Below are 27,465 nucleotides of genomic sequence, written 5' to 3'. Positions count from 1 at the left end.
TATATGTATATTAAAGGAATATTAATATCTATTGTAACAGGAACATGTTTTCAACTAGTTGAATGTAAATAACATTAATTTTTAATCTTCAGACGAAAACAATTCATAGTTTGTTTTTAAAAATACTCTTCCAACGACCGAAAGTCATTTGTGTCAATATTATTACACACAACACACACGCGGACAGTAAAACGTCTCATTAAAATGGTTTATTGTTGTAAGAAAAGATAAAATCTTACATAAAATAGATTTTAGTTTATTAGTTACATATAAAACGAAATAGGTATTACAATGAAAATAAAATATCGAATAGGATCGACCTATAAGACAAAAAATATATAAATATGTAATAAGAATGATAATTTATAAATTCAATAATTCTTTTAAAATACGTAACGAATATTTTGTTCTATATTAATAATAGAATAATTGAGAAGTAAATTAAAAAACTGTAACTTCGGTTTGAAAGTTTTTCTTACTTCATATATCTTCGTCTACTGAATAAAACACCTTTCGTTATGTGGAATGTAACATCCTATCCTGACTTTACCTGTGCCAGGAGCACCTCTAAGACAGTCTAGCGTATGACTGCTAATTATTCTAAGCCGTTTAATAAAGAGCTGATACAGTAATAATTATTATTAATTAAATTAACCCTTTACTAGACTTTAAACTATAGTTAGAATTGTAAATATTGAATCGTTTGTTTTTATAAGATAATATATACTTTATGTTTTCTTGGTTACAGCCTAACTTAACCCTGTGTTGTGTTAACTTATAAAACAATTAAAAGAAAATCTTTTAATTCTTGACGTATGTGAATTAACATAATTGTATTATACTGTGTCATGACAACAGAAGGCCTGTAGTATGTTAGAAATGGCATGCCTATAAATTATAACTTGCCGCATAGCAGCATGACGCAGAGGGAAGTTGCCAGTTACAGTTGACTTGACATTAAAGAAAAATCGGGAAATATTATTCACTGAAAGAAATTGTACGTGACGGCCAACAATAGGTAATTTAAAGGAACTGGTACCACAAAAATATATCAAAAATTTGGTGTTGGTTGGTCAACGAATTTCTATTTTAAAATTTATTCCAGCCGTTATGCGATTATAAAAAAACTGGATTAATCTAAATAATTTAGAACGCTAACTATAATGAAATAGTGTAAATCAAACGAATTGGTATATTAATAAATGACACATTTAAAAAAATCCCATTTCTATTTACGTAATAAAGTGGGAGAATCTTGTGTAGGAGTGTCAACACTGAGCCAGTGTGTTTAACGCGGTCGTGAGGTAACATCCTCCAAAAAATGTACAAACCAAATAGGAACGGAAGATTATGAGAAAATAAATTATATATATACATAAATATACAATTAAAATATGTCAGTGTGTTTATAACAGTCGGTGTTAATATAAGTAGATAGTGTGTTGGCGTCGCTGTAAAATGAACCTAGGGTAAGATTTATATAACGGTTAAATAAAACTTATTGTCGTATTTATTGAAATTACATACGGTCCGTGTAACTGAGATGACATAAGTAATACAGAATTAACATTAATTAAGTTAAATCTGAATAATATTATTCATTTTGTTAAATAATTGTTATATTTTTTTAATTATAACGTAGTAAACAATACTCGCATGGGTCGACAGGCCTCTAAAATCAATAATGCCCGCGCATCGCCAGTGTCAGTCGCTTTAACGATAAATGTAGACGGAACATTACAACAAATATATAAAGTTTAATAACAAATAATAATTAAAATAAATTATACGTTATTATAAGAAATAATTTTAATGACAGATCTCGCACCAGCGCCGAATATGACTCAAAATAAATGATCGAAACTACGTGAACGTATTAAAGAACGTTTGAAATTAATAATAATATTAAGAATACGAATAGAAAATACTACATTTTAATATGTAATTAAAATAATTTAATATTTATTCCGAATCAAAGTTTTAATATAGACGCATCAAACGTAACGTGACATCTATATTTGAATCAACACCATGACCAACTATGAACTAATGCCTTCCCGCCATACAGATAATAATAATTATAAATAGTGATGGCCAATTCAACAATTTTATCGAAATATTTTGTGACTTTTTAATTAGTTTGTCTTAAAAAATATATATTAATATCCATATCAAAATTTTTAAATATATTTAGATATTACTCAAAAAAAGATTACTCAATACAACACACATAATTACGCAAAGAATAAATTAGAAAAATGAAACGTAATATAAAATCGTTGGTGAATTATTGATAATAAAATATAAAATTTAAGTAAAGCCGTGGATACATAAAAAAATAGTATACATAAAATTATAAATGCATGCAAGGTGAAATAAATGAATTTATAACAAGTTTCCATATGTAACAAATACGTATCCGTGAGATCGCTAATTGTGTAGAACTAAAGTTACAGGCTGAGTAGGATGTATTAGATAGTCGAGGATGGACCAGCGGCCGTGAGGACGACCAGAGACACCAGACGGAGACTGACGGAGAACAGACGAAAATGCGTTGGATATTTCCCGTTCCAGGTGATTAACCAACTCCTCTACACCTCAATATATGTTCCAATATTTTTTTTTATTCCTATTTATTATATTGTTTTTTATGAATATTTGTGTCGCGATCATTTTAGTGTCGTGTTTGTTGAAATTATTTTTCTATGTGTCGTTTAGTATTTCTTGACACGCTACGTTTTATGTTTGAATAATTGTTTTGATTTCGTTTTAGTCGTTTTTTATTTGCGTGTTAGTGTAGCTAAAGGAACGTATATATTAATCACGTCCTCCATGTTTATAAAATATTCTAAAACGGTTTCTAAATCATTCCCTTTTCAATTATTTAATTAATTATTTATGCAAACTATGTCCTAAGTGACTTTAATGTATCAGTGAGGTTACGCCTGTAGTGTTGATCTTGATTATTCCATACAAACTGTTCTGAGCTACATTCAGGAAGCTACAAACATAACGATACAATACTTGCTCACACTACAATAGAAAATATATAAAGTTTCTTCTTCATCGCAACATTATTTATTAATAGCAAACGTTGAGTTTTTTTGCGCACAATCTTAACCACGTTATACGAATGAGGTAAAAGATAATTGTCATAACAAAGATTTTTTATCTAATATCATTTTCTGGGACATGATGTCTCTACTCCGAGACGATGCGAGGGTGATGTGGAGCAAAAGTGAAGTTATTGCAGATGTGAGTCGTTCTCGTAGCATTTGGCATTCCTCCAACATTATGTATGTCGTAGCAGGAAATGTTCAGATTCGAGGCCTCTCGCTGGAGACATTTTCTAAAATGTCACTCATTTATTAATCCAATAATATAATTTACTCCATATTATACATATTTCCTCTATCGTGTCCTAAATGATATTAAGGTCATTTCAATAACATCACACGACCATTGCAATATCAATATTATTGTAAGACATGATAATAAATTCTCTTTCCGTTAAAATCTTCGTCAAAGGTCCATCAAAACATTTTGTTACTCTCAGACGATTAATGTAGATTGTAAGGCACCACACCGTCCCACTTCAGTGTAAAGGGTGGCTTGGAATGACCAAGTAATATGGAACGATCTTTTTTAAATTCAGTACAAAGTGAATTGTCTTTAGATGGTCATTATTTATCTCATATCAAAGGTCAGTCCTAGAGGTCAACGAGAGTCTTCTATCGCACTTGTTTTGACTTCATTATTTTAGTGAAAAATTTCAAAGTAAATGTCTGTGTTAAGGTGGTGTATTAATATTTACATTCAAACGAATTCTAGGATATACAAATTCACTATTTTACCCCATCGATGAAACGACATCTCGCGAGACCTCACCGGTGTTTCATTTCCCTGTTTCTTAAGTAATAAAATAATGCCTAATATCTTATTTTACATCCAAGTCAAGATCACCGCCGTTATTTCATCCCAGTCCTGCATCACACGAGCAGTGAACGCTGAGATCATTAAACAGAAGCGGGTTATGTTTCAACAATAATAAAAACTTGTAATTCTCTGTAAATGTAACAATTTTATATTCCTTTGATTAATGGAGCGTTATATTATGTTGATGACGCACTACGTTAACTGCGTTACAGACACACTCCACGTATCACATTTCTACGCTTACCACCAGTTTAATCTTCACACTGCACACGGAGCGTTTATCATAAATACGCACATTATAGTAATAATGTGGGTTATTGAATGAAAAACGGGACGCGTCGTATGTAGTGAAAACTTTGTAGAATGAAAATTTGTTATGATTTGCAAAGAATTCAAAATAATTTGTCAACGATATACATAGATATGAGATTCTAATTGATCTACAAATTAGAGCTGTTCATCTCGAGTCAAAGGAAGCTAGAGGCGTTTAATGAGAATAATTGTTTACTTCATTACATAAAAATTAAATCATCGATTGAATATCACAACTTTATAATTTAAAATACAAGTAATTAATTATGTTCTGGAATAAAACTAATATGAACACTTACCTTTATAATAATGTCGAGACTAAATTAATTTATCGATATGACGGCTCGCCAACACTAAATCTATTGGCGCTATATGCGTTCATAACTTCAGTGGCGGTGGACGCGCTGTTAGAAATAGATAAAAAATTATACGATTATTTAATATATGATCTGGAAATAAATTTTATTACATTTAAATATACATAACAATATTTTAATGTGCACTTCAAAGACAGTGAAGTTGCGATAAATCGCATCGTTACTACACACGGGTAATAAAAATTTTCCATTAAAAAATCTTTGCACATTATAATATTAACATACATTATTGTATGAGAAACGGGGAAACGGTTCGTATGTAGTGTAACCTGTGGTTAGTGAACTTGTGGTTAGTGTCCTATTAGGTTTTTCTATCTACCTACTGTGATAAATATTCCATAACAGAATATTACAGATAATCTTACATTATATTACAATATTATGGTCATAATTATTAAGAAGAGAAAGAAAGAATAGGTATTTTGCGTTCAATGAAGTTTGTTTTCCCGTCATTTTTTTTGGTTTGTAAGATTGAATAGTGAAAACGCATTTAATACGAATCTCTCTAATGCTAATCAAATGTGCTTGGTTTTTGCTAACGGTATTAATTTTAAATATTCAAAATTAAATGACAACATGTGCTTGTTGTAAACGAACTGGTGGGATTCAGTTGTTGATTATTCGATAAGAACAAATACTCGTTGAACTTCCGATTAGACTAAGTTTTTTTTAATTGTGATTACATGTAAAACACAAATGTGGTGTTAGTATGCTTCATCTATTGAGATAAAAAAGATGAGCTAAATATTACAAGTGTCATCTGATATAAAAAATACTCTTATGACATTATGAACTACCCGCTTTTAGAAGTGACTCTGCCCACGTCTTATGCATGATATTTTCCAAGACATCTTCATAAAGTCACAGGGGTTTTATCGTTGTCCCCCATTAGTTAATTATACATACGTAAAAAAAACAATTGTCCAAATTCCTCAACAGTTTGTTTGATCGAACTTCCTTTATTTCACTCATAAAACACGCATGTTAAGATTTCTACAACGATAAACTTTTATAAATATTATAGGTGTCTTTGTAATGTAAATAAAATAATATCAGAATAATCTCCTCACAGAAGTTTTATTGAAGGTTTGGAGCTAAAAGTATGTCACTCATCATCAGCAGGCAGTATAGTAAAGTCTTCATGATTACGGTCTCTGCACCGGGTTCAGTCTGCTTACCACGAGGTTCCATCGCCATCTACATAGGCATCGTATTCGCCCTCCAATCATTAACCTACATTAAATACTATGCTGTTACAGGATATATGAATGAAAATCTTTCTGATCTCCGTATATATTGTGGCGACCAGACTCGTGGCATGCATACTGTTAATGTCACCACAAAACTTGGTCCACCCTCCCACCAGTACAATCAGAGACGTTGGATTACATTCTGTATAAAACCATCCGAATACAAGTTCCACCACATCGCCTCCCCTCATCATAACACTCGCACAATACACTACACCCTACTTATATTACAACCGTGAAAGTTTGTGCACATATAGACGTTTGTTGCTCCTTAACCAAAAAACTGATCCACCGATTTAGATGAAACTTTACTGTGGTGTAGCTTAAACAACAGGATAGGATATAAGCTATAAGTTATGCCGGACTTCCCTGTAGTTATCATGACGTATCAGTTGTATCGTGTATCCAGTCACGCGACACTTACTATAGATGTAGGCTGAACTGTAGCTATCTCTGAGCCTTATATCGAATACGACGCGAACAAAGCCGCGGGAAAAACTATGATGTATATATATATTAATATAAATTTAAATTATTTTTCAGTTCTCCTCATGTCCTGGTTCGGAGTGGAGCAAGTAAAAGCCAACTCGTGCATACGAACTGGTAAAGCAGTCTAGTTGTGCGTCCGCGTTAGCTGTCGACATGTTGTGTTGTCAACGAATATCGATATCGATGATGGCGATGTGACGTGTACATAGAACATCGATATCGATATTACTTAGTGTTGTTTTTGTCTAGGTGTTAGTACTGTGTTAACTGTTCAAGTGAATGAGTATTGCATGTCCTACAACCCTCGACACGACACGACGTGTCACCGACTGTACTCGATCACTGTCCCGGTAATAACTGACCTCGTATCGGCCTAATACTTTTCCTGGTAGCATTTCACCTCCCGGCTGGTGCAGGTCAGTTATTCCCGGGCGTGTTTCTTCCGTAGCCCGTAGCTCTGTTTTCTCTTCCGTTGTTTTGTGTTCAGTTTTATTTACTAATTAAAGCATGGATTTTCAGCGTTGTGGACACTAAGTCTCAGTCCTCTTGTACACTCGGAATGCCAAAGTGAGTACATTTCGAAGTAAATCCTAAGCCACAATGCTTCACCATAGCGTTAGGTCGAGCTTCGACAAACCATTTCACTGTCATGAGTCCTGCTGTAGACCGGGCAGGTTACCGAGAGCTTTGTATCTGTGTCAGAACAACATTTACCCATACTCATAACACACACAGCCCCGACGGTCATGAAGCATCGCTCGCCCGCAACGAAGCCTTTCAATTTAATATACATAACGCATTCCGAAGACTTATCAAAGATGTTATATAGGGACCCTATATAGTAGGAAATAACTCGAAACACGCGTCTCCTAATAGGCTTATGCTATTACCTTGTTGGAACTGTACGCTTAACACATGTCCACACTACACACGGAGCGTTTACCGTCTCACACTCAATAGCCTATGTTGTCTATAATCTAAGAATGAAAACGGTTCACTCTCAGTATGTAGTAACAACACAAACCTGTGGTACATACAATGCACTACTTGTTTTAACTTGCACACTCACACTATACATATTTTTTTTATTTACGTTAAAAAATCCCCGTATTGAAAGAAACGCTTCATTATAACATTATACAAAACTTTTGCATTAAAGTAATTTAAAAATGCAAAATCTGTCATAAATACCGCGAAGTGTTAGTTCGCGTGACCAGCGACCAGGTCGGTCAGGGCTTGCATGCATAAGGTAGACTCTTATTGGCCACATAATGTACAGCGCGCCGAGAAATCTAGTTCAGAAGGTCATGCATAATAAACAGTAATCAGGCATTTCAGAACCGCTTCCACGCTTCACATTGTGTTGTTCCCTTAGAAATATGTTGTGAATGTTATGGCCTCACGAGACTCGCTGAACACATGTCACGCCGGCCCCTATTATGTTTGTGTGATGTCCTACACTATTTAATGCTTTCGTATTTGCTTCCGAGGCTTCCTCGCTTGTTATAGAATCCGCTTTAAACATTATAACAAATTTGAATACAAAATTGCGACAAAATAGTGATGTGATTGAAAATTATCGATAGAAACAGAACTATAATTAAAAACTAGCTTGAATTACAATTCAAATAGGAAATGTGTAATGAATTTTTTTTATCGACAAAGGACGAAGCGTTACTATATTTCCTATTTGCATTTGAATTCGACTGTCAGCTGTTCATTGCTTCGAGTTAACATCTACCGATAACAAACCACTCGGCTTCTCTTGCTATCACCTCGATGAAATACCATTTTTGTATGAAATATTTTCAAACGAGGAACGTCTTCGCTACTCGGTTGTCAGACACAGCAGCAGCGAGTGCGTCACTGTATAGGAACCTCGTATTAATACAGACTACTTCCTCAGCTCGGACTATATACTGTTACGAGTGTGACAGCTGGACGGACAGCCGCTGTAAGGACCCCTTCAACTACACCGCGCTCCCCAGAGACCAGCCTCCGCTACAGACCTGTAACGGATGCTGCGTCAAGATGGTGCGATACTCCAAGAGCCGTGAGTACCGACACGATGACAGAGGGAGAGACACGAGATAAACATACACACAAACGACATGTCCAGCGACGTCTACCTACCCTCCTAAAACATTCACATAATATTACTCCGGGTACTATTGTTATGACAGACACGAGCCCTTTAACATTCTTCAACATCCTACGTCCTGTAAGATTACATCTCGCCACAGATTCCTGTGAAGTCAAAACACTAATTCTGAAAAACATTACTTACTATTAACTACCGATCTACCCTACACCATGTACATTCGCTGTGTAATGTGCGCTGTTGGTTTCCAGCATACGAGGTCGTCCGCCGCACCTGCACCTCCCAGCTGCAGATCAACCTGTTCATGGTGGATCATGTTTGCATGATGGAAAGTACAGGCACTGGTCACATGTGTTTCTGTGAGGAGGATATGTGCAACGCCGCCTCTCGGGTCGACGTCACACTGGCGCTAGCACTGGTCTTGTTAGCATGTGCATGTTGCAGGTGAAGTAGGACGCTAGAACTAGTGGCGGCCGTCGATCGATACTAACATGCGTGCGAGTGGCTCCCGAGGACCGGCCGGAGACGGTTCGGTTTGTGTTTTGATGCGCGCATGAACAGCTGGATGGCATGAGTCGAAATATATCGATCGAGGCGCGACGCGGCGCAGAACTAGTTTAATTCTTCTTCGTCCAATCGTAGCGTAGTCATAGTTTGGAAGGTGCTTAGTTTTCACGCAGTCTAAGATTCGCTCAGCTCACAGTCAGCTCACCGTCGGCTCTCCTCTCCTCTTCTCTTTCTTTCAGCAGCTGGTTCTCTGAACCCAAACTCCGACGTATCGTTCTAAGCCGTTACTCTATCGAGCCAGATGTCAGCGGCTAGTCCTCGATACCGGTAATGCTCGCTCCGGTTAGCATGACCGCTTCCGGTCCAATCTCCGACCAAAGATTGCTCATAGATGCACTCTCTAGACGTGTAGCACTGACCTCGACTAGCGAGTCCCGCCTCGGCACACAGGATCGCCGAGGCTGCTCTGGACCTTAAGGAGTTACAAAATATATATCATTATGATCTTCTAACTTATATATATTGTGTCGAGTTTTATTGAGTAAGAATACGACCCCACATCTCAAACCGAGTCAAACAATAGTACGTTGCTACTTGTCTTCCTCCATCGCGGGTCGATCGCCGATCTTGTCCTACGCCAACCGACATCCTTACTGGTTACCTTATTATTACGAACAATGTTGCAGAAACGAGTGAGAATATATTATATATAATATTTTTCCGCGTCTTGTACCTCAGAGAGTACAAAATATAATATTTATACAATTATTAGTATAATAATAGATCGATACTAGGTTGAGTTCCAACGATTCCTGGAGGCAATGATATAGTACATAAAGACAGACGTATTCTGTGAAATAGTTTTGATAGTTATAAAATGCTAGATCTAGGAAGCGATATGAGATATATATATAGAGTTCAAATATTGAATTAGGTAAATAAACACCAAATAAATTTAATCATTATTAATAAAAATATCAGTTTTTATATATAGATAGAGTAAATTAATGTACTTTTCCTCTTACGGTGACTATTATAATTTTATTCAATGCTAAATTTACCGATTCGTATCTATCGATACATCTTTATCGACCTCTCGACGCCTTGCCTTGTGAAGTCAGCCGCTCGCCAGTTTGAAATCTTCTCATGTTATTTGTATTGGGCGTAGAATGATTGCTGAAACCCACTCGCCGATACAATGTCACCAGTCACACTAAACACATTCGCAATCATTCTACGGTCCTATGGTTATGTACATAGACAATATATTACAAAACTATATCTTCCCGAGCAAGTTAGCTTAGTTATAGCTAGGACTGTATCTATATAGACATTATTTGTAATCATCGCATGTTTCATTTTGCGAGGACTGTTATGAAAACGATTCCAGCATGAACTGCACCGTAGTTGGGCTTCAAACGTCAAAGTCACAACCTAACTGACATTTGACACTTCCTAAGATGCACAGATAACGACATAACATTATATAAAGACTATACACACGGTATGTTCAACGGGTGTGAACTCATTGCTCATGGTTTTAATTAGTTTTAACATTATTATTATTAATAATTGTAATTTAATATGTGAATTCATTCTGTAATGTTAAGTTTTTTTCGCTTCTAATCTAAGAACGCTATGTATGGAGGGAATTTATTTGTAAAATCAAATTCCTTCTTAATGATACTGTTCACTCTTCGCATATCACGCATAGAAGGATATAGCTCTTTTAAATTTTTAAAATCTATTAGTAGGCTATAGTAAGAGGCATGTCTCCGCGCGGCCGGGGCTCGTGCGGGGACGTTTTATAAGTATGGTATTCTTGTAAGAGCATGGAATATTGCAGTTTGTATTGTTAAATATTTAATGTAAAGTATTCTGCACTAACACAGCTAGACGCTTCTAACCAGTACGTAGATAATAAACTTTCTGGAACTACGAAATATATTCACCTAAGTATTTATTTCATTGAAAGAAATAAACGAAACTTATATACGATACTAATCACTAATTGTTTTCATTTTAATCGTGAATATTTTCGTAAATTCAGCAAACACGCAAAACACAGTGTGACCTGTCTGTGTATGTTTCCTCATGTTACATCGGTCTTTTGTAATGATAAATGACATATACATGACGCATGTGTTGTATATATGTCATTTATTATATATATCAGAATTGTTTGTGATTAATTTGTTGAATTAATTTATAATATCGTTATATTAATACTGGATTCATATGATTTACATTTGTTTTAGAATAAAAATGATATATTAAATTGTAAAAGTCGTAAAGAAACTTAGTCACACTTAATGTTCTATAGAAGTCTTGAATATGAAGTCAAAATATGTCCAACGACCGTTTGTCGCGACTTTGAACTCTTGATCTTTGATGGTTGTCGGTGCAGTGAGTCGGAAGGATGTTATATATTCATTATCTCTAACGGTACGGACTCTCGTGTAAAAGCATATTAAAAAGCTATTGCTGACAATAAAAACTGTGCAGTATTATTTTTATATCACTACAGCTTCAGCCATACACCGTCGCTTTAGCAAATACATATCCGAAAGTAATTAATAAGAAACAGATGTTTAATCTATATACAAAGTGGATTTACTGTTTATAGTCTGTAGATAAATCGTGTCGGAGCCGATTATTTACGACGCCATCTATGGAAGTAAACTCGGAACTCGCTCTTTATAATTTGCTAAGGTGACGTCTAACGACAAAAAGTTTATTTATATTATTAAAGTGCCATATTTATAGATATTGTTACAAATGTTGTTTTATTTCATCCAAAGTACCCCTGAAATAGCTACGACAAAAGTTCTTATTATACCCCAGGTATCAGAATAACGCCTGGGGGGATATGACAGGTCTCGCTAAAGTTGAGAGGCCAACGTAAGGGAAGTATTCAATTAAAAACTGCAATGCACCCATGGGTTTACTCTCGAAAATCTACTGCTCGGTGGAAAACTTCTACATCTTAGTCACAGATCATTATCAGGGCCTCCATTGGCGAATGTAATCTCAGTATGTAACCTCAATGAAGGCATTGTATCACATCCTCCCTTTAAGGTCCAGACTGGCTCACGATGTATGTTTGATAAATTCTTTAACTTTAAAATATTTGTGTTTGCGTACTCTTAAAAAATGTATATTTTCTGCTGGTTATTTTTACGCTATATTCAGACTATAATCTCTGTTCGTTTCAACTTTATCGTGCGTGACATGACCTAAAAATATTATGCACATTAGTTCACGGACAAAAACTAAAATTTTATGAAAATTTTAATTAAAAAACAAATTAATTTGCTTATCAGGATGGTGCAAAGCGAGCACCACTCGTCAGGACGGCCGTATCGGTGCAATTCCTATTATTTGAATAATCAATAATTGCGGGTAGTTGAAACTATCAGGTGTCACCCGCATAATATCCTGCGTAGTCACCCGTGCAAGAGCAGTCCCAACTATGATACTACATTTATAGTCTCGCCTCGTACCTCGTCTTATGCTTCGGCTCGTATCACAACTCGTACCTCCGGACGCGAGCGCTGCGAGGCGCGAAACAAGACGCGAGGCGAGCCGCGAGAGACTATTTACACACTCACCTTGTGCTTCGGCTCGTGGTTCGTCTCGCGACTCGTACGCGAGTGTAAATCTACTATGAGTGTCGGTTGGTATAAATAGAGGGGAGGGTGCAGATTAATGACAGTCTCGCTCGAGCCGTTTGCTGGACCTCTCCGAAATAAAGGATTCCTCAAACCATCTACGAGGTTACTTTCAATACCCTGAGAGCCTGACGACAACCGAGAAGAAAGACATTGGTGACGTCAATTATGCTGGACGTCATGCTCTTTAAAACCACACTAGGATTCTAACACCGAAATTTACATAAGTAACTCCTAAGTTAAAAATATTCTCATTTTTTAGTTTCCCCTTAATTCCACACTCACTAATACTTGTTTATTGAATCAATTCATAAGAGTGTCCACACGGAGGTTGCGATGATTCACATCTCATTACGATAACTGGCAATGAAGCTCTGCTAATAATATCCTATTGATAAGATAATCTTTTTATCAATATCTACGTTATAGTTATCAATACTTCAGATCAGATTGTGAAAGTGCTCGTGTTAATTAGGAACCAGATTATTAATTTAAATACAATCATTATAATGGCCCGGCGTGTCTCTCCACGTTGAGGTCATTTGTACGAATGAGGAACTAGGTTATAACGTCACCCGGAGGGACGCGCTGGTCTCGGAGACCACCTGAGATATATTATAAGGATCTAAATTTTGTCATTCAAGTAAAAATAAATTAAATGAAGCGTCGCTCGTCGTCTTCATCAAATAATTTAAAGTGAATGTTTGAGGTAACAGATGTACATTAAATAAAACTACCAAATGTAAACAGCGGACGATTTTTTATTAAAGTGCTATCCGTTATTGACGTCCTTTACAAACTGGCTGGCGTTCTGTAGCTTCTCCTGCACGTTCCCTGGAACAGAGAGAGACGGATAGCATGAGAGAGAGAGAGACAGAGAATGAGAGTGGGGAAATACTAGATAAGAATGACGTCATACTCAAGTCTTGTCCCACGGGGCAGGTCCTGAGGTGTTGCAGCAGGGCGTGTTGCAGCACAGCTCGTTCTGCTGCCAGGCGGGAGTTGCTCTCCCTCAGCTGCTGCATCTCTACGCTCTGCTGATGCATACTCTGTTTTAATCTCTCTCTGAAATATGTTAGTGTCCCTCAAGGAGCCGCTCCGGAACCGATACTACTCTCATTTACGATCAATACTGAGACTTGTATATATTGAATTATTAGAAAACATTTGTAACTCTAAACATTATTTTGTACTAAGATCTGATAAATAGAATATTTTTTAATTAATTTTTTTTATAGAAAACAGACTCTCCTTGTGAACTTAGCCATTAAAACTGTTTAATGTTCTCAGCCTAGGCAGCTTGTTATAAATCGCCTCCTATCTGCCCAGCGGCCTCTGACCCCGTACCTCCCAGCTCCCCTCGTACCTGTATCTCTTGGAGGCGGCGCTCCGACTCTCGAGTCCTTGTTTTATTTTGTCGTCCGGTCCCCGGTCGCTCCTCGCCTCGTCTTTGTCGCCGACTTTTCTCTTGACTCGCTTGTAATTGGTCTTGACGTTAGTGATGGGTACGATCGGTATTTTCGGTATGTGGTTGTGTGCGAGGGGCGGACTCACTATGGTGACCGGTATCAGCGTCCCAGCCGTGAGAGGCACGACGTTCGGTGTCTTGGCTCTGTTCCTTATGACACTGCTCAGCTTCTCCTTGGCGTTCTGTTCGCATTCCTCTACCGTTTTCATTCTAACATGTTTCCCGTTGGGTAGTTTTATGATGACTTCGTAATCCTCTGTGTCTTTGTCCTTCTTGGCCCGTTTCATGTTCTTCTCTTCTGTATTCAAACTGTCCACAACAAAGTCTAATGACTTCTGGCTCATGATGGGCGGTATTTTCTCCATCTTCCCGTCCTTCGCTTCGTGCGTCTTGTCTATGTGCCCGTCCTTTCTTATCTCCACGTTGCTGTGTATTTTTATCACGTTGTTCGTGTAAGAGACGGATGTTTCGTTGAAGCCGTCTTTCCTCGCGGTCTCCTCGTGTCTCACTATGACGTCATCGGTGGTCGTGACTCTGTCCAGAACGTCTTTTCCTACGACTCTACTTATAGTCGTCACTTCATTCGTTAGTTTTGATATAGTTGTTGTTTCGTATTCTTTGACAGCTCCGGACTCGTCACTCGAGGATCTACATTTTTTAATGAGTATATGAGAAAATATTCTGACATTAGTCTCAACGAATGTTTGTGAAAACAATGACACTTAATGGCTAAACTTTTAGAAGGTTCCGAAGACACTATTCAGTTATTGAACCCAAGTTCGTATAATAATTTCCTCACCGACTGATAGTGATGTTTCGCTGGTTGTTGGTGTAGAGGGCGCAGTCCCCGGCCTCCAGCGGCAGCACCAGGTGTGGCGTGTGAAGAACATCGTCCATGGCACTCGTCTCCAAGGACAAGGAATGTCTGATGGTGCGTAATCACACTTTACTAATTTGCATCTATCTTTCACAGGTGTGTTTTGAATTCTGTGAACTGAGTGTCGTGTAGGAAGCTTTCGTTAACTTTATAACTTAGAATTATCAGTAACGATGACAACACAGGACCTGTGTTACCGCTTGCGACTTTAAATACTATTAAATATCAGTTTTGTACTGGCGTTGAAGCGAGCTTTATCTGTATTGGTTCAATATAAATATACTGTCTACTGTCCTACTAACATAATACATAACACAACATGTTTTCATTGACACTTCTGTATTTTTCTATTGATTCAATATTCAGTAGCATCTATTAGTCTAGACTCAAGAGTCTAGACTACTTCTCCAGAATATAAAACAATTACTATAGAATTAAGTTTGGGCAAGGATGCAAAGTGTTTTAGTTCCAAGTAGCTAGTAGTCTCGGAGAATGATAAGTGTCAAAAATAATCTACACAAAGATATCTTGAATGATAACATTATTTATACTTACTTAGTCTCCATAGCTCTCTTGAAGCCCTCATCGAATGGATTGACATTCTGTAGATCCTGGAACAGGCCCACCTCTTCACAGTTCCTGATGAATCTCGTGGGTGTTGGGGTTTGATCAGCTGATGTTGAAAATCTAATTAACATCTACAAGCCTGACTGTTTTCACAAATAAAATGAAATATTTCAAGAAGTAGTTGAATAAAATATATATTATATAAATATACCCTTATCATAGGAATAACACTGTCCTGGCATCCATGTGTCCGACTTACTTAGTCTATTATCAAAGCAGTCGTTAGATGGATCAATATGTACAGTTTTAATTTCATTTGAATGCTCTTCATTCATAATGCTCAAAAATAATGAACATCCCACAGATAACTCAGTGTAAGCCATATTGGAACTCATTTATCAATGATGACTAAACACCATATAAGATGGGGAAAAAAATACTATACCACAAGTCTATACAGGAACTATGCAAGAACTAATCGTTGTTAACCAATAAAACGATTACTGTGGGTGTGTTGTTATCTTTATCTGTGTATATCTTATTGTTATAATTTTCTCACCAACAAATGCCACCTTTTGCTCCATGCCCAGCTGCAGCACCATGTCGTGCTTCTTGGTGTGTACATGGAGGTGATCCTCGTTTGTAAAAGTCATGCCACAGTCCGGTAGGGTACAGGCAAATGGTTTTTCTGGCTCCATTGTCACATTTGTTACAATCTTATGGAAATCACTATGACCATATTAATTGGGTTGATTTTTGTGTCACACAATTCACTTTTGTTGAGTTATTGCACTTGTTTTTATCGTTTGAGTTTCTAAATATTTACATTTCCGACACGACTTCCTATTTCAGTGTATAGGTAACATTTTGAGTTTTCTCAGTCTAAAGGCAGAGATAATATTCATTTTCAATGAGATACTATATATGAATTAGTATAAACCTCGAACTATATAATAAAAAGTTTATATGTAAATCTCCACTTAAGTTTCCTTGTTTTTCCTGTTCTCCCACACAATCACATTAAGCTATCAACTATCTACAATACAAATGTCAACAAGGCAGATTGTGAAACGTCACTGTCTAAATTAGTTTAACAATTTGTCAGCTATTACTCCGTGTTAGATGCAAGGAATTTAATCAATAGCTTAATTAAAAATAAAATGATTATTTTAAACCGACTTATTGTACATTGCTATTGTATTACTATAGGTAAGCATACTTTTTGTATGTTTATAGTTTTACTATAGGCATAGTATGAGCATAAAAATTATAACATACTTTGATACCGGGTTTAAATAGATAACATCTTTGGCTTGTGGCTTGGCTTTAGGCCCTGATTTCTGTTTATGAATTTGTTTTAGGTATTATGTAATGTTACCATTTTCTCTGGTTTTAAGAAAACAATTGATTAATGTTAACAAGTTAGTATTATTTTAATATGAAGTAAGCAATATGAAACAATAACATTTGCATTGTGTAACATATGAATACAAAATAACAAATGGTAGGCTGGTACATATTTAAGACATGTTGATGTGCAATTTAGGGTTGGACAATCCTTTTACACTGTTAGGGAAATATGAGGTATATCTTTCCGGTGAATAACCATGGATTTTGACTTGGTGGGGTTGATAACGTGCGTCCCGCGGCGCTCCCCTGTCGAATAAGGGATAAATAGTAGAGCGTTTTTTTCTTGGGGAGTCCTGGAGCTGCTGACTGGGATAGGGATCGACGTATCTCCGACCGCTAATGTCGCTGCCATCCGCTGTCGGGAATATCGTTCGCTAGATTAATGAAATATTACTTCAGTATGTTAGTCACAAGCGATGCTCTGGCACTGTCTATTCCTAAGGAGGAATTCAACAATCTCTCTTTAAAAACATACACAATTTTTTTGTAGGTATGTTAACAGACGGAAAAGTATAGAATAATGATTCGTTAAGTATAAAAATATAATTGGGTGTCGTTTTCCTGCCTGTCTAACATATTACTTGGCTTGCCTGCGCCTCTGTTGAAGATGCCGGGTGGTTGTGTCTGAGGCTCCCCTGTGTTCTGGACGCCCATGCCGACTACAGGGTTGGGTTCGTTCTGCTGGCCCTTCCATGGCCTGGAAAGCGGTTAGACTGGTTGTACTTCTCAGTCAACTGGACGTTGTTTGTGTTCAAATGGACCAAAACGCTTCTTGATAATGCAAAATCGATTAATCTAATCTCTTCTGTCATTGTGCAGTCTCTACATAACTATAAAAGTGCTGATACAGCTATATTGAATAATATGACTGTAAACCACCAATGAAAGTGTATATAAAAGTTTTCTTACTTATCAGGGAAGAGTTCTCCCGGCTGGCCTCTCGTTTGGACGATCCTCTCGCCGTTCACTTCAACGACGCATCTCAACCGAGCACAGCACGTCGGGAATTCTGAATGTTATAATATAAATGGTATGATTCACACGGAAAGGAACCAAACTCGTATTCGTGATACATACCAACATTCTCATCTTCGATGTATTCGTGGCATTCCAGAGCGTTCTCGGGTATCTTCGGCTTACGACAACTGGGTAGTTATAATTAAATTTATATTATATTTTAATAGAAACTGAATTGAAAAGTATTTATAGTCAAAGAGATCATAGTTAAGTTAAATATTTGTTTTTAAATTGTGGCAACTCTTAGACTATACGGTCTCACCCGACGGCAGCTATGAAATATTTTCCATCTCTTATCTCACATCGGTAGCGGTGGCAAGTATAGTGGTCCGACCACTCCTGCCACGGCTGGTAACCTTTTCTAGAATATTTGTCCACACATGCTTGATCTAAAACATGAATGATATTATTAAGGAATAAGAACTCTTGTGTTGCCATAACAAAATAATAATACTTACTTTACTGGGAAAATAGTAAGAGAAGAACACCTATTGAATATTATAACGAACAAAACATTAAGAAAGGAATTATTTTTGTTTATATTATAAAGTTAATAATTACTTTATTAAGTAAGACATTTTTAACATTTTCCTTATAGTTATGAATGGAAAAATATAAAAAATTTAATGAAAATTATTAGAAATATGTACTTACAATTAACGTCTTCGGCTATTATTGGCGGGAACGCGAAACAAAAAGTCATAAAAGATATGACTATCAAATGCATTTTAATTTTTTGATAATATTAAAGATCCACAACCAAAATCCAAACTGTACTAATTCAAATCGCTTTCGATCTGCCTAGAAATACAATTTCTTTAGCCAAATATTATGAAACATTTAACAGAAAAGAAACTCTAAAAAACTAAATATTTTGTGAATCTCACGGATATCCTTCGAATGTTGTGATAACATTCTTATTTTACACTCCACTTTTATATGTCTTTGTATTGAAAAAAATAATAATTATATGAATATATTATCTAATTTAATATAGATTCAATCGTTGACGTAATTACTCCTACATATTATGTGTAATTGAACGCGAAAATTAAGGAATTATGCTTAGCAATAACGAACAAATATTTTTAAGCAAAATAACGCATATATTAGTGTTTGTAAGTATAAAATATTGAACATTTTAATTATTATTTAGTTTCTAAAAAAAACACATAATTTAAGTCGCGTGTTATGGAATACAGAATTAACTTTAATAAGTTCGTTAAAAAAGCAATCAATACGTACCAAGCAATTAAAAATTGAACCCAATAACGATAAATGTTTGCAATAAAATTAATAACAATTAAGAAACAATTTTAACTCAACTATATATAGACGTTGAGGCGTCGAGCCTCAGCACTCGTTTATAAGTGAATTAAACTTTGTCAGTTCAAATAAATCAGTTGTTGATTACTAACAAATACCTAGAAGACATCATTGTCATATTTGTTTACTAAAACAACTTGTTCTGCGATGTTTTAAATTTTCAATGACTTACGTATTATCTCAAATAAAACATACGGCTGTACGTTTGAGGTCTTTTATTACGTTTATTTTATGATTATTTTTGTCTCATTAACCATTTTTTTTTCAATATATTAATATTTTTTTAATGTAATATACTAAAACGCTAACGCTAATGCTAACGCACGGTCTTCACTAGGAAATATATTTAATCTTAATAATGGAAGCAGTTGGTGTTTTATTTTATTAACAGTAATTAAATAAACATTTATTTTGAACGCTCCCAAAATTTCGCAACCTTGATCATAATTCTGAAGTCTAACACAGATTATGAATAATTTTGCTGAGTCCAGACTCAAAGATGCCTCAGACAAACGAAGTTATATACGCTTGATTGTAATAGTATAGAATAATTTTATTATATGTTTACTTAGAGACCTGTGTTCAGTGCTTTAATTAATTAATTATAGTTATAAGATACAAATGAGGTGAGTTATGGTCTACCCAAAATATACGGTTCGAGTTAGTTTTTAATTTAAATTTACAATAATATAACACTCTTATTAGTTTTATTATATATTAATAGCTTTCTGTTAGGATTTTTTAAGAAGGAAAAATATAAATAAAGTATCTAAAAATTCAAACGAATATAAATCGCAATGAATTATAAACTCGTTCAAATATATTCCCACCCTCTTTTCATTCAAAAAAATCGTGTATTTATTGAATGTATTATTTTTCCTCGTAATTTATTTTGCTAATACATATGTTTTATTTAAATTATTATCAGTATAATAAAATAAAAGCTGAGTTATTCATTTTTATTTTGAATTTTTTATTGATTAATGAGAAAAATATATGAAACTTGTGTTTAATTAAATCACATCATAAGACCAGGTTCAAAGCAATGACTTTACTTATAATAATATTTATATCAGTAAAATACTCAACTACATATATCTAGTTTCAGTAACTTCTCATATCCTTAAAATTCTCCTTACATAAAGAGAGATCATTTGAGCTGAGACATTTACAATTAAGTATCTTATAATGCCATTTGTAACTAACACCATATAAATCCTAGTGATTTTATTAAGATGAAACATGTTCACAAAAGAGCTGACTTCCTAAATATTCTTAAAAGATTTAAAAGTTTTTGCAACATATCTTTGTTTGTCCTAAAATACCTAAAGTAATAATAGACATAGAGAAAATGAATAGACAAGCTGAAATAAAAGATTTTTTTTTCATATCAGTGACACCACATGCTGATACTGAGTCATTGTTCCAAATCAAAGAGTCAGGTTACTTGATCCATTAATTGTGGAATGTAAAACATTGCATTATTTTACATCAGATGGAAAAGAATACTGAGCACTGGACGTTTGTATTTATTAAATTTTTCCTAGTCACCTTAACTATCGATTTTATTTGTACTTAATTCCTCTAGATATTGAATATGGAGGGCCATAGAAATGATTTTTCCATGTTATTGAGATTTACTCTTTATTAGAATATATATCTATGAAAGATACGGCCAAATGAATAATGGTTTGCCGTGTCTAAAATATAGCTCACATATCTCTTATAAGAGTAGGTATAAAACAAATATCTCTAAAAGAGTTCAGTTTTCATATAATTAGAAAAAAAATACATTTAAAAAATATATAATACACAAGTTTAACTGAAACAATATTAATATACAATAATCATATATGACAAATAATGACATATAAATGAAACTAGTGTTATTTGGATTTACTACGCGCATTTTATTATTTAAAAACTACATAATCCCGACGTGATCACCGTGATCACGGTTGCTGCAAAGTAACCGAAACGTCGGGATTATGTAGTTTTTAAATAATAAAATCCGCGTAGTAAATCCGAATAACACTAGTTTCATTTAAATGAATACTCGCGAAAATCTTAGATCTCATTAAATAATGACATAGCTTCCAGTAAGTTTGTAAATGTGATAGGAAAATCACAAAAAAATGTTTGAATCAAATTACATAACAGAATACAATGAAGCTGTGAAGTGACATAAGGCTTACTGTGGGATAAGAAGTACATACCGTTACTGACACATTCACAATGAAATATTTTGGCTAAAAAATGATAAGAATAATGTTAATAACTATTTTTAAACAAGAACTTCCGGGCTATCATTTTTAAAAATGGCATTATGTTTTGTAGCTGCCTCCAGTCACCGAGGCTGAGTGACGACGACCTCCTCAGTTCACCATCCTCAGATGAAAAGATGGACACAGCATCGGAGTCCTTCCGCTCCACACAGCACACACCCAACTCGATACCCGACGTGGACCACGAGAATGATGTGTTGAGGCTACGGAACCCCGACATCATAGACACCGACCAAATCCTAGACAATAAAGTCACCAAGTTGAAGTCCGAACTGAACGATAGCTTTATATCACGCTTCACCACACTCACGCTGAGCTCTCCCGACAACAAGGCCAGGAATATAGGTATAAGCACTCCCAAATACAGCTCAACGCTAACATTAACGACCAACCACCCTCTCATGGGCTTGGCCAGTCCGGACGAGAGCTGTCCCGTCACGAAGAAGACTCACAGAACAGAAGAAGAGAAAGACTTGAGCTTATCCAGTATAGAAGATGATAGAGGAACAACGAACAGATACGAGTTCTACACGCCACAGAGGAATACTTCGAAGAATAATCTTTACTTTTCCGAAAACTACGTCACAGCGGACAGTCAGTTCCTGAGCGAGTCTTTGAACATGACAGCGGAGGCTAAAGATCAGCACCAGAAAAGAATTATAATACCAAGGTTCCTGGACACCCCTGTCAAAGATACCACCCAGCAGAATCTAAGCGTGTTCCTGAATTCGGGGAGGGAGGGGAGAGACATAAAGAAGTACACAGAAGAAAGGGGAGAGAGAACATCCTTGGATGTTATAGATAAAGAAGATTTTCATTCCGGGGTGTGTTCCAATGATCTCAAGCGTTACGTTATACATATGTACATGCGTAGTAAAGTGAATTTTGTAATTGTTGAAATTTTCCAAAAATCTCAAAGTGATCTCTCTGTCAGGTTGAATATCGAGACTCCCCTCCGCGGACAGTTCCTAGCTTCGACCTACCTATTGAAATGTCCAGTAACATAGGCATGCATAATGTAAGTCATAAAAACCTATCTTAATCTGTGCCTTACACGTTCCAGTATGAGCAGCGTTAGTATCTATTCCGCTCATTGAATTCGTTTTTGTTGTTGCTCATGAATGCTATTATACATTGTCTCTATCTGGTTTTATTCGATTTCCGACTTTGTGTTGCACTCCAGGGCGTGGAATCCCCCGACGTGGAGTCATTATCGACCCAGGAAGACAGGTCCGCGTACCAAGCCTTACTGGACCCCTACACCGGGTCAGTGGCCTTGAGACACACCACGCACAGGAGCAACCCGCCGAGAAGAAAAGTACAATTGGTAAGGGTATAGAGATGGAGAGAGAGGCGGGAGGGGGAGGGTAGGCTTAGAAAATACAAAAAATAATTCCATATAGTTTTTTATATTGAATAAAGAGCTATGAGAAAAATCATTCAAGTGAATGTATTGTGTGTGTTTTTGTCCCGCGTCAGCTGCAGCGCCGCGTTACAACAACATTTAGCATTATTTACATAACAATGGCTTGTTAGTGGGAAGTTTCTGTTCGCGAGCCGAGAGCTCACATCTTGCTAAACCGTTTAGAACATCTGGGTGACTGTCGGTGGCCGGTTCCTCGAAACCATTCCGACCGTCTTATGGGAGGTACAAATTAATTTTGATTTCTCTGGTAGTTTCAATTGATTTATTCAGTTGAGCTATTTTTTTTTTCAAGGGATTCATATCAGATATCTCGATGGTGAGCATTTACCGTTCTGGACTCTTGGAGTTTTAGGTGTAGGATTGCTGTAGATCAGGTATTTATGGACTGGGAGATGGGGACTATGGGATTGATTCATCCGGGAAGTGGGAATCAGGTTATGTCTTCCGTAACCTCATTTACTACACAAAACCCATCTGTAATATATCTGTAACTTCAGGCTGAATGAGACGGACTGTAGGCAGACTTTATTTAGGTTTTTTTGTTAATATATTTTATGACCCTTCCAGCCGCCGGAGGATGACGAGTGTAGCCTGGACAGCGTCAGCGGCGGTTCCCTGGAGTCCGAGGACGAGCCGCCGCCCGTGGAGAGTGCGCCCGACCCTCACAGCGAGGACGACACCAAGAGGTCTGTCTGTGTATAACATAACTCACTCACTCTGTATATCCAGTTTAAGTCAACCAAAATAATTCTTTCAGCTAACCCCATACATCCAATAGATGGCAGCTTCATCTCATCTCTATGGCATTGATTATATGTTCATGTTGTTCCCTGGAAGCTGCCTCCATGTTAAACTGCCTGTTCCAGTATATTTTGCTTGATATTCCAGGTCCAAGTCCACGAACACGGTGAGCGAGTGCAGCGACCCCATACCTGAATACTCAGCGGCCGAGGAGTTCCGCGAGGAGCGCTCCTGGCTCAGCGTCACACACGGGGGAGGCCGCGCCGTCTGTGATATGAAGGTACCGGCTCTCGAACATGGTATAGTCCTAACCTAAACTAACCGAGTATGGACTATTCATTAATTACATACAGAAAAAGCTGTCATTTTAATAACTTGAGTTGTTATAAAATAAAGGTCACATGGTCTTTGGTATATATCAATAGTAACAGTTGTTGCCCGCCACTTTAATCAACCGTCAGACACGTGCGTGTCTCGGGACGTCATACAAGTGTTAAGATCCCGCGGGAGCTACGCGGGAGTGCGGGATACATCACAGATTACACACAGACTTTTGCATTTATAATAGTAGAAGTCTACCCAATGACCGGCCTCTACGGAACCCTTTAAGTCCATTGAGACAATGATCCACGTGATGTGAGTTGTATGTGTGTGTAGGTCATAGAGCCGTTCAAGCGCGTGGTGTCCCACGGCGGATACGAGGAGGGAGGCGCCGCCCTCATCGTGTTCAGCGCTTGCCACCTCCCGGACACCAGGCGCCCCGACTACAGATACGTCATGGACAACCTGTTCCTGTTAGTACACACACACATAGACACACGCGTATAAACAAAGAGACGCGCACACACACACACACATAAAAACGAAGAGTTTCTTATCCAATATGATTACGTATATGCAAATAATATAATAATTGTTATATTTAGGTTAATGCAAATGTAGTAGTACTATCAGAAAATTTGTTTACAAAAATTATCTTGTCTCGTTGGCGTCGCTTAAAGTAAGTCATCGATAAAGATGTTCATATATACTGCAGGTATGTGATGTGGAGCCTGGAGCGGCTGGTGACGGACGAGTACGTGCTGGTGTACCTGCACGGGAGCGCCGGCAGACGGAGGATGCCCACCTTCGCCTGGCTGCACGAGTGTTATAAGCTGGTGGACAGACGGTCAGGCATACATCCAAACACACACTCACACACACATATTTTTGTTTGTTTGTCGACTACGGTCTATAAGAATAAGTCTTATATGCAAGTTCCTCCAGAACCTAAGCCCAATATGATGCTATAAATAAACTACTGGTCTCGCTTTTATTTTTATAGGCTATATTTTGAATGTATTTACTTGTACATGTTTTATAGTCCTAGTAACAGGAACAGATATGTGAGGATTATCTGTGAACCGCTCATAGAATAAAATATACGATGGTTCCAGGTTGAGGAAGAGTCTGAAGCGCCTGTACCTGGTGCACCCCACGTTCTGGTTGAAGTCGTTCGTCGTCATCACCAAGCCTTTCGTCAGGTGAGATACATTCACATAGCGAAAGTTTCTATTGCTTTGACTGAAACTTCTATTGAACTGTTCAGAACCGGTTTGTCGTAATCGTTATGTTTTTCAGTTACAAGTTCTTCCGGAAGCTGTCCTACGTGGAGAGTCTGAAGGAGCTGTTCCGCCTGGTGCCGGTGGAGCCCAACGCGATACCCGACCTGGTGAAGGAGTACGACGACCACAGGAAGAAATAATGCGGCTCGAGCAGCTGGGCGCGACCAGCTCACTCACCTGTCAAACATACCAAAAATACAGTCCGCTGGAGAGTGCCATACCGAGGTGTCATATTCAATAGATTAGCAAGATTAGTGCGGCGGAGTGGCTGGGGTGGGAAGCTGCGAGCGCCGGCCCATAGATGTACTTTTGAATTAACGCACAATCACCGAGGACCGCCGACAGATGGCGCCCTGACTAATTTTATATTAGCATTTTATAGAATTTTGCACAACACTAGAGCACGGCCGCGAGGGGCCTCGCCTCGGTGCAACCAAGCGCTCCCCGCCTCAGCATTTATAGCCACGGGAAGAGTTGTTAGAGATGTGTTCCTGTGTGTTTCCTAGACAAAGGTTTTATATTTATATATAGAGAGATGCTTCAATGGAATTGTTGTCTCCGGTGACGACGGACCGTCAGCCGTGACCGCGAGGGAGCGGCATCGGACTGTCCAGTGTGTGTGTATGTCCAGGTCGGGTGGCGCTGGCCGCCACGTCCCTGGCGCGGGCGCGGAGCCCCGGCCGCGGTCACCGGAGCTCGTGACAACGAATTTTCGTTTTCTAATAAATTTTTAGTAGAAGATTCGCGAGCAATAAAAATATGTTATACATTACTATGTCAGAGTTGAGAATATAAAAATATTTTGCCATATTTTGATTATTTGATAAAAAAATGAACGCGAGTTTAGCACGCGGAGTATTTACGAAACCTTAGAATATTATTTATCTAATAAAATAAATTATTACAGATTTTTTTTTTTGGGAAATATTTTAATGTGTTAGTTTATATTTGAAGTACATTCCGTTAACAACTTGTAAGTGATTTAATGTTTTTAAGTACTTTTTTTTGTAATGCTTAGGTTGTCGTGTGATGTGTGTGTGTGTGTGCGCGCGTGTGTGCGTGTGTGTGTGTGTGCGTATGTGTGTAGTGTCGGTCAGGATGTTAGCGGAAACAGTTTTTTTCATATTATAATCTTGATAGTTCCGTACAAATGATTTGTATTAAATACAGTTTTATTATTGTTTGTGTCTTTAATATTTTATTATTCCTGTGATCGGACTCCTCTATACAATAGTTGTCCGTTCGTCTCAATAGTCGTTGTTTTGGTGATAACTCTCTCCGGAGTCAACCCTAACTTTTCTGTTCCCGTTTATTTGGTCTCAGTTGTAAAGTAAAGAGAAATGATTTCATTATAATATATATTCTGATGGAATTTTGTTTTATTTAAACCTTATATTAAAACATAAAAAATGCTATGCTATGCTTTTCAAATGTTACTGAAGATTGTATGACAGTATGATGAGTAACAAAGAGATGGTCTTATCATTTGAATAACTAATAATTGAGGGTAGTTGAAATTATCAGGTGTCATCCGCACAGCCACCTGCAGAGCCGCCTGTCACAACAATGAGTGTCAGTTGGTATAAATAGAGGCGAGAGTACAGATTACGGGGAGTATCACTCGGGTGCTTGAGGTCTCGCGGCTTAGCGCTACGTCTCACCGGAGAAAACCGCAGCTGCCTGTCAGGATCCGCACAACGATAGAGGAGAAGAGGAGGCTAAGAAGGGAATATCAGCGCACCCGATGACCCAGCTTAACGCTCTGGCAGACAGAATCTCAGCCGTGCTGGAGGACCATGCGGTGGACTTCTGGTATAGGGCCATAGAGCAAGCTGGGGAAGATTGGATGGGCATCCACCGTATCTGCCGCCAAGTATCCAAGAAGCCTGATCCGATCCGGCCCTTGCTCGCGCGAGATGGCACTCCACGCTACCGCGCGGTGGACCGAGCAGAGATCTTCGCCGACCACCTGGAGACCCAATTTCAGCCGAATCCCTCTAGAAATACGCAGCACGCAGAAAAAGTTCAGCAGCTACTGGAGAGCTACCTTGAGCAGACGATAGCTGGAAGCTCGGACGAATCGTCATGCTACCGAAGCCAG

At 37.3% G+C, this 27,465-nt stretch overlaps 4 protein-coding genes across 17 annotated transcripts; 2 read left to right on the top strand and 2 right to left on the bottom strand.

Moving 5' to 3' along the window:
- Positions 1 to 1,270: 1,270 nt before the first annotated feature.
- LOC116776412 (protein quiver) lies at positions 1,271 to 11,751 on the top strand. Of its 5 annotated transcripts, none has more exons than XM_032669614.2 (6): positions 1,275 to 1,469; positions 2,457 to 2,574; positions 6,419 to 6,478; positions 6,884 to 6,931; positions 8,271 to 8,417; positions 8,717 to 11,751. In XM_032669614.2, the coding sequence occupies exons 2-6, from the start codon at positions 2,550 to 2,552 to the stop codon at positions 8,911 to 8,913; spliced, it is 477 nt and encodes a 158-aa protein (XP_032525505.1). In that variant the 5' UTR covers positions 1,275 to 1,469; positions 2,457 to 2,549; the 3' UTR covers positions 8,914 to 11,751. The 5 variants fall into 5 exon arrangements, with proteins under 5 accessions (XP_061381428.1, XP_032525506.1, XP_032525505.1 ...); XM_032669613.2 differs by having other exon boundaries at positions 2,451 to 2,574; XM_061525444.1 differs by lacking the exon at positions 6,419 to 6,478 and having other exon boundaries at positions 1,271 to 1,469; positions 2,451 to 2,574.
- Positions 11,752 to 13,384: 1,633 nt separating this feature from the next.
- LOC116776315 (uncharacterized) lies at positions 13,385 to 16,606 on the bottom strand. Of its 2 annotated transcripts, none has more exons than XR_009753283.1 (6): positions 16,115 to 16,606; positions 15,544 to 15,661; positions 14,911 to 15,036; positions 14,010 to 14,759; positions 13,563 to 13,677; positions 13,385 to 13,477 (listed from the first exon to the last, which is right to left on the bottom strand). XR_009753283.1 is itself a non-coding variant. In XM_032669489.2 (6 exons), exons 1-6 carry the CDS (start codon positions 16,251 to 16,253, stop codon positions 13,416 to 13,418), a joined length of 1,341 nt encoding a protein of 446 aa, XP_032525380.2. In that variant the 5' UTR covers positions 16,254 to 16,606; the 3' UTR covers positions 13,385 to 13,415. The 2 variants fall into 2 exon arrangements, 1 of the variants encoding a protein (XP_032525380.2); XM_032669489.2 differs by having other exon boundaries at positions 13,563 to 13,708.
- A 357-nt stretch (positions 16,607 to 16,963) lies between these two features.
- LOC116776411 (uncharacterized) lies at positions 16,964 to 19,478 on the bottom strand. 9 transcript variants are annotated; one of them, XM_061525345.1, is made up of 7 exons: positions 19,228 to 19,478; positions 18,637 to 18,783; positions 18,245 to 18,371; positions 18,043 to 18,110; positions 17,875 to 17,974; positions 17,547 to 17,662; positions 16,964 to 17,320 (listed from the first exon to the last, which is right to left on the bottom strand). In XM_061525345.1, exons 2-7 carry the CDS (start codon positions 18,707 to 18,709, stop codon positions 17,076 to 17,078), a joined length of 729 nt encoding a protein of 242 aa, XP_061381329.1. In that variant the 5' UTR covers positions 18,710 to 18,783; positions 19,228 to 19,478; the 3' UTR covers positions 16,964 to 17,075. The 9 variants fall into 9 exon arrangements, with proteins under 9 accessions (XP_061381329.1, XP_032525497.1, XP_061381328.1 ...); XM_032669606.2 differs by lacking the exon at positions 19,228 to 19,478 and adding an exon at positions 18,870 to 19,124 and having other exon boundaries at positions 18,637 to 18,798; XM_061525344.1 differs by lacking the exon at positions 19,228 to 19,478 and adding an exon at positions 18,870 to 19,124.
- Positions 19,479 to 19,777: 299 nt separating this feature from the next.
- Positions 19,778 to 26,736, top strand: LOC116776245 (protein prune homolog 2). The gene is made up of 10 exons (XM_032669391.2): positions 19,778 to 19,934; positions 21,646 to 22,417; positions 22,528 to 22,611; positions 22,777 to 22,920; positions 23,587 to 23,705; positions 23,908 to 24,040; positions 24,418 to 24,554; positions 24,797 to 24,928; positions 25,197 to 25,283; positions 25,381 to 26,736. The coding sequence occupies exons 1-10, from the start codon at positions 19,930 to 19,932 to the stop codon at positions 25,502 to 25,504; spliced, it is 1,737 nt and encodes a 578-aa protein (XP_032525282.2). The 5' UTR covers positions 19,778 to 19,929; the 3' UTR covers positions 25,505 to 26,736.
- The last annotated feature ends 729 nt before the right edge of the window (positions 26,737 to 27,465 follow it).

The sequence above is a fragment of the Danaus plexippus genome, chromosome 28 (assembly GCF_018135715.1).
Source record: "Danaus plexippus chromosome 28, MEX_DaPlex, whole genome shotgun sequence".
NCBI lineage: Eukaryota > Metazoa > Arthropoda > Insecta > Lepidoptera > Nymphalidae > Danaus > Danaus plexippus.
The sequence above is the reverse complement of the archived record's forward strand: the minus strand, read 5'-3'. Positions and strand labels throughout refer to the sequence as shown.

What these genes read in the sequence shown, in the direction of transcription:
- LOC116776412 (XM_032669614.2), top strand. Translation starts at nt 2,550, where the DNA reads ATGCGTTGGATATTTCCCGTTCCAG. An exon ending in CAACTCGTGCATACGAACTG is followed by an intron (nt 6,479 to 6,883) that starts GTAAAGCAGTCT and finishes ATGGATTTTCAG; the next exon opens with CGTTGTGGACACTAAGTCTC. An exon ending in GGTGCGATACTCCAAGAGCC is followed by an intron (nt 8,418 to 8,716) that starts GTGAGTACCGAC and finishes GTTGGTTTCCAG; the next exon opens with CATACGAGGTCGTCCGCCGC.
- LOC116776315 (XM_032669489.2), bottom strand. Translation starts at nt 16,253, where the DNA reads ATGGAGCCAGAAAAACCATTTGCCTGTACCCTACCGGACTGTGGCATG. An exon ending in GCCGCCTCCAAGAGATACAG is followed by an intron (nt 13,709 to 14,009) that starts GTACGAGGGGAG and finishes AACATATTTCAG; the next exon opens with AGAGAGATTAAAACAGAGTA. An exon ending in CCCCGTGGGACAAGACTTGA is followed by an intron (nt 13,478 to 13,562) that starts GTATGACGTCAT and finishes TCTCTGTTCCAG; the next exon opens with GGAACGTGCAGGAGAAGCTA.
- LOC116776245 (XM_032669391.2), top strand. An exon ending in GCGCCGTCTGTGATATGAAG is followed by an intron (nt 24,041 to 24,417) that starts GTACCGGCTCTC and finishes ATGTGTGTGTAG; the next exon opens with GTCATAGAGCCGTTCAAGCG. An exon ending in GTCATGGACAACCTGTTCCT is followed by an intron (nt 24,555 to 24,796) that starts GTTAGTACACAC and finishes TATATACTGCAG; the next exon opens with GTATGTGATGTGGAGCCTGG.
- LOC116776411 (XM_061525345.1), bottom strand. Translation starts at nt 18,709, where the DNA reads ATGCATTTGATAGTCATATCTTTTATGACTTTTTGTTTCGCGTTCCCG. An exon ending in TATTTCATAGCTGCCGTCGG is followed by an intron (nt 18,111 to 18,244) that starts GTGAGACCGTAT and finishes ATAACTACCCAG; the next exon opens with TTGTCGTAAGCCGAAGATAC. An exon ending in CAGAGGCGCAGGCAAGCCAA is followed by an intron (nt 17,321 to 17,546) that starts GTAATATGTTAG and finishes TATTCCCGACAG; the next exon opens with CGGATGGCAGCGACATTAGC.